This window comes from Mobula birostris, chromosome 6 (genome assembly GCF_030028105.1).
Source record: "Mobula birostris isolate sMobBir1 chromosome 6, sMobBir1.hap1, whole genome shotgun sequence".
Lineage (NCBI taxonomy): Eukaryota > Metazoa > Chordata > Chondrichthyes > Myliobatiformes > Myliobatidae > Mobula > Mobula birostris.
This window is the reverse complement of record NC_092375.1, coordinates 90,621,911-90,638,522: the sequence shown is the minus strand read 5'-3', so window position 1 is coordinate 90,638,522 and position 16,612 is coordinate 90,621,911. Positions and strand designations below refer to the sequence as shown.

Sequence of the window (16,612 nt, the reverse complement as noted above, 5' to 3'; positions counted from 1 at the left end):
AAAGCTGTTCTGGTTGGTTCTAGAACCAAATGGTCCAAGGTAAGTATGATGTGCGACTTCAGGCTTCTATACCTCCTGCCCAATGGTAGCTGTGTGGCCTGGATGGTGGGGATCTTTGACAGTGATGTTGCCTTCTTGAAGCAGCACCTCCTGTTGGTGGGGAGGAATGTGCCAGTGATGTATTGGGCAGACTCCACTGTTCTCTGCAGCTTCTTACACTCCCTTATATTTGAATTGCTGTACCAGATCCCAATCAGTCAGGATACTTTCAAGAATACATCCATATAAATCTGTTATTGTTCAGTGATAAAATGAATCTTCTTAATATCCTAGGAAAGTAAATGTACTGGAATGCCTCCCTTGTCATTGCACCTATGTACTAAGTCCAATGAAGGCCATCTGATATGTTAAGGCCAAGGATTTTAAAGCTGTTGTCTCTTTCATCCTCCTTCCCCTTTCTGAAGTCAATCAGTTCTTTAGTTTTACTGTATTGCACGAGATATTGTTGTTGTGGCACCTTTCAACCAGAAGGGATTCTGCAGATTCTGGAAATCTTGAGGAACACACACAAAGTACTGGAGGAACTCAGCAGGTCAGGCAGCATCTATGGAGGAGAATAAATGTTTCTGGCCAAGAGCCTTCTCATTTCTGTATGCTGATTCATTCATCCAATAATAGTAGTTTCACTGGAGAATTTGCCTGACTCCGTTCACCTTTTGAAGGATGCCCACATGTCAGCCTTGGAGACTGGCAGCAGTATCTGAAAGATTAACATCTGGTTAAACTGAGGAGCAGAGGACACCATGTGCTGAAATCTGAAAGCACTCTAGTGCTGGGATCCCAATCTTTTTTATGCCATGGACCCTTACCAAGAGCTTCATGGAAGCCAGATTGGGAACCCTCCTCTGGATTTCCCAACCTAGAAAAATAGAGGGCTATGTGCTAGGGAAATTCTAGGCAGTCTCTAGAGTAGGTTATATGGTTGGCACAACATTGTGGGCCAAAGGGCCTGTAATGTGCTGTAAATTTCTATGTTCTATGGTGGAATTATGTAGTCATGTGTACTGAACTGGCAGAGGATCAATGCCATCTCCAACACCCACAAAAATGCAAAAGCGATTGAATGACCATTTAAATGTAATTCAACTTACCTTTGGCATTAAAAATCCTCTATAATTCAAACTGTCATTCATCTCACCTCCAATTAGTTCCTGAGGAAATACTATTTTATATGAGACAATAGTTGTAAAGACCTTAAACATCTTCTTTACTCCAAATTAACTCAGTTTCCCTGGAACGGAAAATATGAAAAATACGAGGGGTGATTGATAAGTTCGTGGCCTAAGGTAGAGGGAGATGAGTTATTAACTTCAAACTTTCTGCATAAACACTCAAAGAGTTGAACTGCATGTGCATGTAACGAGAGCTGAATAATTCATCTCCTTCTACCTTAGGCTACAAACTTATCATGCACCCCTCGTAATGTGAATTTAAATCCCACTTCAGGAATAATCATGAAAGTACTGGAGGATGCTACTGCTTAGCAATGCTTTGACCACTTTGAACTAAAATTGACTCTGTTCTTTTTGTTCTAACTGTATTTTTTCTTATAAAACTTGTGTATAATTATTGTGCCCCGACAATGAATACATTGGAAAAGTTTAACTTGCTCTAAAGCACTTTGTGATATCCTGAGGTCATACTAGGCACTGTATAAATAGAATTCTTTTATTCTAAATATTACACTAAGATTGTGCCATACAAATATAAATCACTGATACATACTGGAATCCTATATGCATTAAGCGCATATTGTTGTAGCACAGAATGGCACATTTACATTGAATTTTCAATGACAGTTTGCAATGACCCTGAAGCTTAAAAATCCATCAAATGAAAATTTGCCCTCAGTCAGCAGCACTAAAAGTGGCACCCGTACAGCATGCTTGACTTCTGAAATCAGTTCCATTGATTTTACAATCACTTTCATGAGTCAAAAGCAGAAATGTGCTGAACTTGAATTACTTTTCTACTGAAGTCACAAGAAGTCACAACTCAGCCACTACTTCTTCAGATATGTGTGATTTGTGTAATGCACAGATAAATGGTCTTGTAGATGAGCAATATCACAATCTTTCTGGACATGATGCAATGTATTTTCTCTTTCGGTCTGCTGCTTGTTGTCCAAATGTATTAAGTTTAACCAGCAATGTGGATGATTCTCAACTGGCCTCTGAATTTGCCAAGCAAGCTAATCCGTTGTACCAAACTGCTACTACAAAATATACTAACTTCACCTGAGTCAATGGCATATTGACCAAGGCAATGAAAGTGAGAAAGATAAAAATATGCCCAGTTATCCAAAGAAAACCCTCCTCACATATATCTGACAAGGTGTCAAAACTCTGTGAATCTTCGCATAGCTTAATCAATCAAAAGTCTTATACAAAAAGAATTGTGAATACTCTGAACTTCGTCTAGCACAAACCTGTAGATGTCATCATTGATAGGACTGACAAACCAAAAGCAGCTTCAAATAGGACAGTGTAGAAAATAAATGCTGGTCTTTCAAAAGATCCCACAACCAATGTTTGAGTAATAAAAGTACCACCAGCAATCTTACACAAAAAAAAGTCACTGAATCAACAGCCAACTCAATTTTCTCTATTCTCATTCTATTTCTAGCTCATTATTGGGTTCTGTAGGAAGTGCCACTGATCAGCAAGCTGAAAATGGGAATTTTTGTAATCAGCACCAGAATTCTAGCAGAATTGAATCCACATCTCAACAAACTATTTCAAATTTAATTAACCAAAGAATAATCTGTATATATTAAATAAATGTAAGTTCATGCCCTTGTGCTTAGATATGATTAAAAGGAATAATGCTCCTTTTAATTATTTCTGTTCGTTCAAAACGCATATTTGTCAGGATAAGATCAACTTTCTTATGAATTAATACTGCTTTCTGGGTGATACCTTCAACAATGCCTTACTACCTTTGCCTTCCAATTCCATCAGAAGTCGTGGTTAATGGGTTAGAGTTATAATTGGATAAAATACTCTTCAGGCAATCTACATGATCAGAACTATGCAATGCACATGATCTTTATGGGAAAATATGTTTACTAAAGTATTTTAGATAGCACTTCTGAATGAACGTACAACTTGCAATTTCTTCAGAATCAGAAACGGGTTTATGTGATATGAAATATGTGCTTTGCGGCTACAGTACAGTGCGTTGTAGAAAATCCTTTGTATGCAGATAATTAGAATTTCTGTCATAAATCTGACAAAGTTTTAGCGGAAAACCAGGAGTATCTCTGATGAATTTTCAGTTTTTAAAGGCTGCTCAAAACTTCGAGAAAGGGGCTGTTTTCAATTTCACTACCTCAGAAGTTGAAACAGAGCATAATTTTAACAAAAAGCTAGCCTCTAATCCCTTATAGCAAGCATCTTCCAATTTGCACTGTAAGACATACTCTTAAGAATGACAGGAGTGTGCTATTCAACCTGATGGCATGAAAATCAATTTCTCCTTCTGGTAAAAAAATATTTTTCTCTCCCTCCCCTCTTCTTCTATTTCCCAGTCAGGCTTCTTACCTCTTCTGACGTCCCCTCTTCCTTCTCTTTTTCCTACAGTCCACTCTTTTCTCCGATTAGATTCCTTCTTCTCCAGCCCTTTACCTTTCCTACCTACCTAACTTCACCTATCACCTTCCAACTATCCTCCTTCCCCTTCGCCCACTTTTTTATACTGGCATCCTCCCCCTTCCTTTCCAGTCCTGATGAAGGGTCTTAGCCTAAAATGTTGACTGTTTATTCATTTTCATAGATGCTGTCTGGGCTGCTGAGTTCCTCCAATGTTGTGTGTGTGTGTGTGTGTGTGTGTGTGTGTGTGTGTGTGTGTGTGTGTGTGTGTGTCATTCACTCCTTGTTTTGAAGGTGCTAAATATGACTATCCTTGTGCCAGTAACCTGTGGATATAGACCAGAAACTAATTTTTCATAGCTACAAAACATTTTACATTATTCAGCTTTATGTGCAGTCATAATGGAATCCAATATTATTTCCAAACAATGTCCAAAAACAAATAGTAGACTGTGTTTGGAAAAATTAATATTTCAAAAATGGAGCCAACAGCAGAGATGCAGCTTGAAAACTATATAGCCATGAAAAACAGTGTGTATGGATAGAGGGTTGATATCCCAAAGAAATATGAATATGTCTCAAGGCATCACTTCAGGCAATAGTCTTGGACTCACTGTCCAAGCATTATTATTGGCTTTTAAAGTAATGCCATTACCTTTCTGTGGTCTAAATCCTTTCTGGGCTCCCCATATTAACTGCTTATGGATGGTACTCAGGTCAAATTAAGGGATCCTTAGCCTTGAATTTTTGTCAGTCTTCCATTGTCAGGACTTATTGCAATTTATGCACCCTTAGAACCTCAAGGAGCATTCACCAACTGTGAGTGTTTCTATAAATGTGCAAGCTCCAAAGTTGTGTATACAAGTATTTTCATGCAGCTATGTTTTTACTGCAAATTTACAGTAGACATCCCTTGTGGGAATTACAATATAGACATGCCTTATGACAATAGTGAAAAACACTAGTACTGATATGAGTGTTACATCTCCACCAAATGTGGGACTGGGCAAGTTTCAGCATGGTAGTCCCAGCTATGATCACGAGAATGGTTACAGTGCGCTAGATAAAACACTAAACAATGGTGGGCCATTTGGTGGGCTAAATTAATACCTAAGTGCTATTTGACATTCGGGTCATGAATGTTTGTGTCATAATGGAAGTGAGAGACACCCCCCCACTCCTCATTCACATTGTTTCCCTGATTACTAAATGCAGAGAACCAATGCTGGGAGATACTTAAGCTCCATTGATCTCCAAATGCAAGGAGATGGACCTCTAGATATCTTTATCTCCCTTATGTTTACCTCTTTTCTCCTGCAACAAGAATACAGGTGTCTGTGTATAATAACACTGGCTTAGCAGAATGCTTATAATTGCTTGCAGAGTAGTCGTAGTGGTGAATGGTTTGATGAGAGGATGATTGCAGAAAGTTCACAGAAAGAGGATTGGGCTGGTACAGAAAATATGTGTGACAACACATTGATAAGATGGGGAAATGTGCATAGTTGGATAAAGGTGAATATAAATTGTATTTAACTATTTTAGCTGGTTAGGTCGTTTAAGCATTTGTTGCACTAAATCCAGAGTGCAGGATGTAGATTCTGACATATTGCTTAGCCTTTAGCCTTGTCTTCCTAGCAGTGGCAGCAAGGTTCTTCATCCATATGCTGAGGAAAAGTACTGTATCTGGCAATTAATAGATGATCAAAGGGAGCTTGAAATCGCAGAAGTCATTGCTTGTGGGGTTTAGACCCACATTCAAAAAGTGTGTGAGGCCTGTTAGGACTTTCTGCGGGGCTTGAGTTACTGAGCACTTGGCGTGGGCCAATAAAAGAAGTGAGGCAGTCATTGTGGGAGTGTGTCAGAATTAGTATGGGGAGCTGAGGCTTTGGTGAGAAGTGGCAGAGGCTAGGTTGAGATTTTTGTTATTTTTTTTAAATAAATGCCCAGCTAGAGTAGTGAGGACAAATCCCAGGTCGGTGATGTGCTCTTTATGCAGGATGTGGGAAATCCTGGCAACCTCCAGTCACCATGATTGCTACTTCTGCAAGAGGTGCACCTAGGTGCAACTCCTTACAGACTGTGTTAGGGAACTGAGATGGAACTGGATGACCTTCAGCTCATATGGGAGAATGAGGTGGTGATAGATAAGAGCTGCAGGGAGACAGTCACACCCGTCTATTTATTTATTGAGATACAGCGTGAAATTAGCCTTTCCAGCCCTTCGAGCCACGCTGGCCAGCAATCCCCCAATATTAATTTTAGCCCAATCACGGGACAATTTACAATGATCAATTAACCTGCCGACTGGTAGGGCTTTGGACTGTGGGAGGAAACTGATGCGGTCACGGGGAGAATGTACAAACTCCTTACAGGCAGTAGCAGAAGGTTATAGGAGGAAGGTAGCTGCAAGACTGTCAGGAGAGGGAAAGGAAATAAGCAGATAGTGCAGAGTACCCTGTGGTCATTCCCCTCAATAACAAGTATACTGCTTTGGATACTGATGGGGAACTACCTACCAGGGGAAAGCTGGCATTGCCTGGTTATGTGGATCAGAAGTGAAGGGGAGAGGGGAAGAGGAAAGTGGTAGTGATAAGGGATTCAATAGTTAGGGGACCAGACAAGAGTTTCTGTGGACATGAAAGAGACTGCTGGATGTTGCCTCCCAGCTACCAGGGTCAGGGCATCTCAGATCAGGTCCACAGCATTCTTAAGTGGGAGGGTGAATACCTAGAAGTCATGGTCCATATTGGTACCTACGACATATACAGGAAAAGGGATGGAGATCCTGAAAAGTGAATATAGGGAGCAAGTTAGGAAGCTGAAAAGCAGGACCTCCAGGGTTGTAATCTCTGGATTGCTGTTTGTGCCACATGCCACTAAGGATAATAGAATGATTTGGCAGATGAATTGGTGGGTAATAACTTAGCGTAGGAGGCAGGGTTTCAGATTTGTGGATCAATAGGATATCTTCTGAGAAAGGTATGACTTCTACAAAGGAAGTGTTACATCTAAACTTGAGGGGGACCAAAATCCTTGTGGGCAGGTTTGCTGGAGCTATTTGTAAGGGTTTAAACTAGTTTGGCAGGGGGAGGGAACCAGAGTGATAGGTTAATGGATGAGGCAGTTGGTGCAGCATGTAGGGACAATAAGGAAAGATAGGCAGTAGAAAAGGCATAATTGCAGTCAGTTGGATGGGTTGAAGTGTGACTTTTTTAATGCAATTAGTATCCGGAACAAGGGTCTGACAATCCGTCAGTTCCACGAAGGCATGGAAGGTCGCATCAACATGTGTGGTGAGTTGTCAGACCCATTTTCCATCAGCAACAGCGTAAAACAGGGTTGTGTTCTGGCTCCAACACACAGCAAAGTTGCTGGTGAACACAGCAGGCCAGGCAGCATCTCTAGGAAGAGGTACAGTCGACGTTTCAGGCTGAGACCCTTCATCAGGACTCTGGCTCCTACTCCGTTTGGACTATTCTTCACTGCTGTTCTTCAGGATGCCACATCAAACCTGAAGTTAGGGGTCTTCCTACAAACGAGGGTTGATGGCGGGCGCCCCAACCTCGCAAGATTGAGAGCAAAAATAAAAGTAAGGGACATTGTGGCGCATGAGCTACAGTTTGCTGATGACTGTGCACTGGTTGCCCACTCTCTCGAAGACTTACAGTAGATCATCAGTTGCTTTGCCAGTGCAGCCAAAAGCTTTGGGCTGACAATCAGCCTGAAAAAGATGGAAATTTTGTACCAAATGGCTCCTGGCTCAAGCTACGAAGAACCAACTGTCCTCATTGATGACAGTCGCCTCGATGCTGTCAACAAGTTTTGCTACCTGGGCAGCATAATAACATCCACAGCCTCTCTGGATGTAGAGATTGAGCCAAGAACCAGAAAAGTCTGCTTTGCCTTTGGTCAGCTGAAAGATCAAGTTTGGTCACAGAACATCAGGTTGGCCACCAAGTGCAAGGTATACAGGGCCGTTGTCATATCAACCTTGTGATGTGAGACATGTCAGAGACACTTACGCCAGCTTGACCAACTGCAGCAGTGTCACCTACATTCTCTGATGAAGATCACCTGGTGAGACAAGGTCTCCAATACTGAGGTTCTCTCTCGAGCCGGAATGCCAGCAGTTCCAACCTAGGTGATGTCAGCCCAACTGCGCTGGGCAGGCCATGTTGTCAGAATGCCTGACGGACGACTGCCCAAGGACATCTTGTACGGCCAACTGTCCAGTGGTACCCGAAAACGAGGATGCCAGCGACTACAGTACAAGGATGTTCTGCACAGGAGCCTCAGGAAAGCTGACATTGCCCCATCAACGTGGGAGGATCTCGTTCACAGTGGAGGGATGTCATCAGAAAAGAACAAGCTCAACGAGGCAACAGAGGAAAAGCACAGGAAGCGCCACAACAGAGCTTCTGCCCCTGCTGCCCCTCCAGGCCTCACCTGCCAAGTACGTGGCGAGTAGTGCCTGTGAAGCATCGGCCTTTACAGCCACTCCAAGACGCACATATCAAACCCCACTAACTGACTGAAAGGAACCATCATCATTCTATGGGGTGGATAGCCAGAGAGAGAGAGATCAGGAACAAGGGTAATGAACTTAGAGCATGAGTCAGTACATGGAACTACAACACTGTTACCATTAGAGACTTGGGTGTCACAAGGGGAAGAATGGTTGGTAAATGTTCTGGGGTGCAAGTGTTTCAAAAAAGACAGGGATAGTGGTAAGAGGGGTGGAGGAGTGGATTGCCAATCAGGGATAGTATCACAGCTGCAGAAAGGGAGGATGTCATGGAGATATCATCTACTGAGTCGGCATAGGTGGAAGCCAGAAGCAGGAAGGAAGCAATTACCCTATTGAGAGTATTCTATGGAACCCCCGCCATCCTTCCGCCATAGCAACAGAAACACTGAGCAGCAGATCATGAGGATGATTTTGGAAAGGTGCAACAATAACAAGGTTGTTGTTATATTTGATTTCAACTTCCTTAATATTGAATGGTACTTCCTTAATGCAACTGTTTTGGATGGGGCAGAATTTGATAGGCGTGTCCAGGAAGGATTCCTGACACAATATGTAAATAAGACAATTAAAGGAGAGGCCACACTGGATCTAGTTCTAAGCAATGAACCTGGTCAGGTGACAAATCTCTTGGTGGGTGAACATTTCAGAGACAGTGATCACAAATCACTGACCTTTACTGTAGCAATGGTCTATGTACTATGGAAGCAGTGTCAACATGGGCACCAGCTTAAGCATCCTTACTTTATCTTGAATGTCGCAACTCTTTCAAACTCACTACAGATATATATGCATTATGCAGTGCACTGACATAGTACAGGGTAAAGCAATGACAGAATGCAGAATGAAATGTAACACTTACAGAGGAAGTCCATTACCGGTAGACAATAAGGCGTGAGGTCATAACACAGTCGACTGAGGTCAATAGCTCATTTTATCATACTAGGAACCATTCAGTAGTCTTATAACAGCAGGGTGATAGCCATTCTTGAGTCCGTGGTACGTGCTTTCAGGCTTTTGTATCTTCTGCCCGATGGTAGAGGAGAGAATTTAATGATTCTTTGAGGTTCAACATACAAATGCTAAGAAGTACATGGTCATATTTAACTGAGTGTTTTGGCTCCTGCTCAGTGCAGCAGGCTAAATAATGGCAGGTCAGTTTCTCGTTTCAGGAATATGTGACTTTGATGATTTTAATTGTACATCTATCCAATTTCTGCTTTGTTGAAGGGGTAAAGTCACTCCAATCTTTTCAGCTTATTTTTAATTCAAGAACGTAGATGGAAGGAAGTCTGATACCGTGATATATGACTTTTTCTATATACCTGCTTATATTTTGCTGTTTAAAACTTAAAACAAATCTGATATGTTGCCCTATTAGTTTCAATGACTATGGCTAAGTTTCAGAGAGAAGAATATAGTATATCTAGCGTCTTAAAGTAATTACCAGATTGCATCAACAGTTCAATTTCTAGTAATATTATTGGAAGTTTCGATCTCAAAGGAAGAGCCAAAATTTAAAGATATGAGGTCTAGAGGCTCATTATAAAAGCAATATACAAAAGATAAAAAAGGTAAATAACAAAAAAGTATAATACATTAATATTTTGGAAGAAATTTTCAGACCTGTACTTGTTTTATTGTATTCCCTTCAGGATTCATAAGATCTATTATTAGTTCTTCTTTCTTTGCTTTTAAATCTTTGACCATCTGTATTTTTTCTTCCAGCTGCATCATGATTGGAGCTCTATTTTCTAGCTGACTTGTCATTTCTTTGTGAACCAACATTTTTTTACGATATTTTTCATTTTCAGACAACAACTTCAAATATTTTTGTTCTTCCTCTTGTATAGCAAACTTAAGTTGCAAATTGCTTGCATTAAGACTCCAGAGTTGGGCCTCCAGTTCAGCGCAGCTTTGTTGGCGATTCTCCAATTCATTTTGTAACTGGCATGTCTGATTCTCGGTTACTCTAAGTTCTTTAAGAATAGATTTATTGTCTTTCTCCATTTCAAACAATTTGGCCTGAGAAAAGAAAATGTGAATTTATATTTGAATTGTCAGCCATTAAGTTATCAACAAAGCAAACATACCTTAGATTATTTCAGTGTTATTTTGTAATGAGGCCCTTTGTTAGTCAGAGTCAACCACGGTTGTTGTGTCCCAGTTGTCTACGTGATATGCAAGTCTGGGCAGTATGATATGGAGACCAAGCTGTTTGTTGCCCATGTACCAGGCTCCCCTCTCCACACAGCTAATGAATCCAAAGGAATGGCAGAGACTGATAAAGTTTGGCACTAGCGGTATTGCAGGAGTTGACATTCAGTGTTGAACTCAACATAGGACTACCCCAGGGACTCCAGCTCTGGATTTTACTCCTGAAGTCTGCCCCATGAGTAGGTATGCAGTGGTGCTAGAAAGATTGTGAACCCCGTAGAATTTTCTCTATTTCTGCATAAAGATGACCTAAAATGTGATCAGATCTTCACACAAGTCCTAAAGCTAGTTAAAGAGAACCCAGTTAAATAAATAACACAAAAACCATTGTACTTGTTCAGTTATTTATCGAGAAAAATTATCCAATGTTACATATATTTGTTGGAAAATGTAATCAGCCAAACAGCAGGGATTGGAACCTGGCACCTCGACTCTGCTTTGCCTCAGTTCTGCCACTCAAACCACCCCCAAGTCCGTTCTAGCCATGGCCAAATATTGGCTCATTCCATGCTCTTGGGCTTGGGCCCTGCCACCTTAATGCAGCTTGTACCCACCACGCCACAACAATCCTGTATCTTTGAGACTTCAGTTCACACCACAACTATACCAGGTTGTACAGGTGGGTCAAAAGTTCAACTCTAAAAGGGAAGTTACAGGTTATTGATTGCAGCGATCATTTCTGAGAGGTGTGATTAATAAAGTAGTTAATAGTTTTGCTTGCTGCTAGCAAGTCAGTGCTGTGCTTCACCAACACCATCTTGAACTGACCAGTGAAGGTAGAATTACAGAAAATGACATAGACATAGTGAAGGAAAATCACTGGACAAGGCAAAAGAAAGGATTTTGAATTTGAATTTATTTAAATCTTACATCTGTCCCACAACATGAGGGGGTAAAAACCTTTCTGCTATGACTCAGTCGCAATGTACAGACATATGAATTTATAAGTCTAATGGCTTGTAGACAAAAACTATCCCGTAGCCTATTGGTCCTGGTTTTAATGTTGTGGTACCATTTACCAAACGGAAGCAGCAGAAACAGTTTATGGTTGGGGTGACTGGTGTCCCGGATGATCTTTCAGGCCTTCTTTACGCATCTACTGCTGTAAATGTCCTCTACAGAGTGCATACAAGTGCATATCCGCAGATGTGCTGGCTGTCCATACTACTCTCTGCAGTGATGAAGGTTGGCGCAGTTCCCTTACTAGGTGGTGATACAATCAGTCAGGATGCTCTCAATGGTGCTCCTGTAGAAGGTCTTGAGGATTTGGGGGCCCATTCTAAATTTCTTCAGTCGCCTGAGATGGAAGAGGTGCTGTTGTGCTTTTCTTTTGCCACACAGCTGGTGTGTACAATCCAGGTGAGATATTTGGTAACATGCATACCAAGGAACTTGAAACTTCAGTTCCATTGATGTTGATTAGGGTGAGCCTATCTCTGTTCCTCCTGTAATCCACGATCAGTTCTTTTGCTTTTTAGAACATGAGGGAGAGTTTGTTATCTTGGCACCACCATGTCAGGGTGTTAACCTCTCCTCCATAGGCTGTCTCGTCACCGCTAGAAATAAGGCCAATCAATGCTGTGTCATCTGCAGATTGGAACTGTATGTGGTAGCACAGTTTTGGGTGTAATGGGAGTAGGGGAGGGGGCTCAGAACACAACTCTGGAGGGCACCTGTGTTGAGGGTCAGAGGTGAGGGAGCCCATCAGTGTCAGTGATCCAACAGGGAGTCTAGGATCCAGCTGCACAAGGCAGGGTGCAGGCCAACGTCTCTGAGCTTCCTGTCAAGTCTGGAGGGAATTATGGTGTTGAATGCTGAACTGTTGTCTGGGAACAGAATTCTAACGTATGCATTCCTCTTCTCCACATTTGGATGGTGTGCAGTGCTGTGGCTATGGCTTCATCAGTAGATCTGTTCCATTATTAGGCAAATTATAGGAGGTCCAGTGTGGGTGGTAGCATGCCTACAGATATAGTCCTTAACCAGTCTCTCAAAGCATTTGAGTGCGACAGGGAGTGCGATATGAGTGAGTGAGTGAGTTCTATGTACTTCAGCTTCAGAGATGACCAAGGTGCAGGTCTTGTCAGCGGCTCTCATTAGGGGTTCAGTCCTACCAACTTCAAATCGAGCATAAAAACATTTAGCTTGTCCGGGAGCAAGGCGGCAATTTTGGTTGTACTGCTGTGTTTCCTCTTGAAGCCCATGATGGTGTGCAGTTCTTGCCATACATTACGTGTGTCATGGTCACAGAATTGTCATTGGATTTTGTCTGTGTTGCCATTTTGCCATCTTGATGGCTCTATGTAAATCATAGTGGCATCTCTTGAGCTCCTGTTAGTCTCCGGAGGCGAAGGCCTTATCCCTTGTGCCAAGAGCAACACACACTGAACTTTTTACCAAGGCTTGTGGTTTGGGTAGACTTGGACCAAGTTTTGGGGTACAATATCTTCAATGCACTTCCAAATGAAGCTTGTGACCACTTCTATGTATTTGTAGATGTCCTCAGCTCGAAATACCACCCAGGTGACACTGTCAAAGCAGTCTTGTAACATTGGGTCTGATTGGTTGGACCAGCAGTAGATGGTTTTCACTATGGCCGTTTCCTGTTTCAGTTTCTGCCTGTAGGAAGGTAGGAGCAAGATGGAGGAAAGGTCAAACTCTCCAAACGGAGGGCGAAGAAGTGCTTTGTAGGCTTTGTGGAAGGGAGAGTAGCAGTGGCTGAGTGTGCTTCTTCCCCATGTGCTCCCCTTGATGTGTTGGCAGAACTTTGGGTAAACTCTAGTCAGTGATGCTTGGTTAAAGTCTCGGGCAAGGATGAAAGCAGCCTCTGGGTGTGTGGTTTCATGGGTATTGATGGTTTCGCAAAGTTCATTGAGAGCCAGGTTGGTATCGGCCTGTGGTGGGATGTACATAGCTGTAATAATAACAGACGTGTATTCTCTAGGCAGCCTGAAAGGTTGACGTCCAGAGATTGTACGTTGGCCAGGAGTTTGCTAGGAAGTAGCAGCTGAATTTCGCACTATCTTAACCTAACCAAAACACTGGCTCTTCTTCCTTGCTTCCAGTGATGCTTCCCTGCTAATGCCAGTGTGGTGAAATGACCCTCCTGTAGGTCAAGAGAGCAACAGATTGGAAGTAATGGCACAGACTGTGCAGTTGTCAGAACAATTGTGATAGACATGGAGAAACTGAGATAAAAGAAGGGGTTCTACAGAAAGTGGGATGGAAAGAGTAATTAAAATAATTCTGGGAGTCTGGGTTCATAATAGATATTCACTGATGACATATTCTGAAAAAATGAATAGAAAGTAAAAGGAAATTAGGAATAAGATAGCTATGGACCAGAAAACAAAGTGAGAAAGGTGGAAATTAGCAGCAAATTTACAAAAATACATTTTTTTTTAATAGAAGAGTGAAGAAAAAAGCTTTATCCAGATAAGATGCAGGTAGATTGGGAAAATTAGGTTGATGCTGGATTTCAGAAGAAAGGGAATTTCTAGAATGCCCACGAGATGGCTTTTTACAGCAGTTCGTGGTTGAGCCACTTGCCTGAGGGGCAAGTGATCATAATATGATTGAATTCACCTTCAATTTTGAGGAGAAGCCGAAGTCAGATGTATCAATATTACAGTGGATTAAAGAGAATTACAGAGGTATGAGTGAGAAGTTGGCCAGAACAGATTGGAAAAGAACACTTGCAGGGATGACAACAGAGCAGCAAAGGCTGCAATTTCTGCTTTTAAATACTAATAAAAGGCAACTAAAAGGTCATTAAAAAGGTAAAAACATTTATACCAGTGCCTAAGAAGAATAATGTGAGCTGCCTTAATGACTATTGCCTGGTAGCACTCACATCAACAGTGATGAAATGCTTTGAGAGGTTGGTCATGACTAGATTGAACTCCTGCCTCAGCATGGACCTGGACCTATTCCAATAAGTCAACGGCAGACGTAACCTCAATGGCTCTCCACACAGCTTTAGACCACTTGGACAATACAAACACCTATGTCAGGATGCTGTTCATCGACTATAGCTCAGCATTTAATACCATCATTCCCACAATCCTGATTGAGAAGTTGAAGAACCTGGGCCTTTGTACCTCTCTCTGCAATTGGACCCTCAACTTCCTAACCGGAAGACCACAATCTATGCAGATTGGTGGTAACATATCCTCCTCATTGACGATCAACACTGGTGCACCTGAGGGGTATGTGCTTAGCCCACTGCTCTACTCTCTATATACACATGACTGTGTGGCTAGACATGGCTCAAATACCATCTATAAATTTGCTGACGATTTGTAGAATCTTAGGTGGTGACGAGAGGGTGTACAGGAGTGAGATATGCCAACTAGTGAAATGCTGCCGCAGCAACGTCAGTAAGATGAAAGAGCTGATTGTGGACTTCAGGAAGGGTAAGATGAAGGAACACATACCAATCCTCATAGAGGGATCAGAAGTGGAGACAGTGAGCAGTTTCAAGTTCCTGGGAGTCAAGATCTCTGAGGATCTAACCTATTCCCAACATATCGATGCAGTTATAAAGAAGGCAAGACAGTGGCTATACTTCGTTAGGAGTTTGAAGAGATTTGGCATGTCAACAAATATACTCAAAAACTTCTATAGATGTACCATGGAGAGCATTCTGATAGGCTGCATAACTGTCTAGTATGGGGGGGGAGGGCTACTGCACAGGACCCAAAGAAGCTGCAGAGGGTTGTAAATCTACTCAGTTCCATCCTGGGCACTAGCCTACAAAGCACCCAGGATATCTTCAGGGAGCAGTGTCTCAGAAAGGCAGCGTTCATTATTAAAGACCTCCAGCACCCAGGGCATGCCCTTTTCTCACTGTTACCATCAGGTAGGAGATACAGAAGCCTGAAGGCACACACTCAGCGATTCAGAAACAGCCTCTTCCCCTCTGCTATCCAATTCCTAAATGGACATTGAACCCTTGGACACTACCTCATTTTTTAAAAAATATACAGCATTTCTGTTTTTTGCACGTTTTAAAAAATCTATTCAATATACGTATACTGTAATTGATTTATTAATTACTATTTTTATTTTATTTATTATTTTTTTCTCTTCTATATTATGTATTGCATTGAACTGCTGTTGCTAAGTTAACAAATTTCATGTTGATAATAAACCCGATTCTGATTCGGATTCTAAAGATGGAATACGACAGTATCTAGCCAATAATATTAAAAAGGATAGCAAAAGTTTCTTCAAATACAAAGTGTAAAAGAGTGGTGAGAGTGGATATCGGACTGCTGGAAAACAATACTGGAAACAATAATGGGGGACAAGGAAATGGCGGACAAACTGTAAAAGCATCTTGCATTAGTCTTCACTGTGGAAGACTCCAGCAGTATTGTGGAAGTTCCAGGTGTTAGGAGCCATGAAGTTTGTGAAGTTACCATTTCTTTGGAGAAGGTTCTTGGGAAACTGAAAGGTCTGAAGGTAGACAAATCACCTGGACAAGATGGTGTAAACCCCAGCATTCTCAGATTGTGGAGGGATTGGTAATGATCTTTCAAGAATCACTAGATTCTGGAATGGTTTTGAAAGACTGGAAAATTTGCAAATGTCACTCCACTCAATTGGAGGCTCATGATAAAATAGGGGGTAGTCAGCATGATTTGCTCAAGGGAAAATCTTGCCTGACAAATCTTTGGAATTCTTTGAAGAAATAACAAGCAGGATAGACAAAGGAGAATTGGTTGATGTTGTGTGTTTGGATTTTCAGACCTTTGACAAGATGCCATACATGAGCCTGCTTAACAAGCCCATGGTATTACAGAGAAGACTGTACATGGATAAAGCAGTGGCTGACTGGCAAGAGGCAAAGAGAAGGAATAAAGGGGGCCTTTTCTGATTGGCTGCCAGTGACTGTTGGTGTTCCACAGGGATCTGTGTTAGAACCGATTTTTAAATGTTATACATTAATAATTTAGATGATGGAATTGATGGCTTTGTTGCAAAGTTTGCAGATGATATGAGGAAAGTTGGAGGGGCAGGTAGTTTTGAGGAAGTAGAGAGGCTACAGGAGGACTTAAACAGATTAGAAGAATGTGCAAAGCAGTGACAGATGCAATGCAGTGTTGATAAGTGTATGGTCATACACTTTGGTGGAAGAAATGAAAGGGTTGACTATTTTCTAAATGGAGAGAAAGTACAAAAACCTGAGGTGCAAAGGGACTTGAGAGTCCTT

At 41.7% G+C, this 16,612-nt stretch overlaps 1 protein-coding gene across 1 annotated transcript in view; it reads right to left on the bottom strand.

Annotated features, from left to right (window-relative positions):
* LOC140198704 (coiled-coil domain-containing protein 122) overlaps positions 1 to 12,599 on the bottom strand; it is a 42,030-nt gene extending 29,431 nt beyond the window's left edge. Inside the window, exons 1-2 of the mRNA XM_072259722.1 lie at positions 12,510 to 12,599; positions 9,811 to 10,203 (exon numbers count right to left, since the gene is read on the bottom strand). Coding sequence (XP_072115823.1) covers positions 9,811 to 10,203; positions 12,510 to 12,599 — 483 coding nt within the window. The remainder of the gene's footprint in view (positions 1 to 9,810; positions 10,204 to 12,509) is intronic.
* Between the last annotated feature and the right edge of the window lie 4,013 nt (positions 12,600 to 16,612).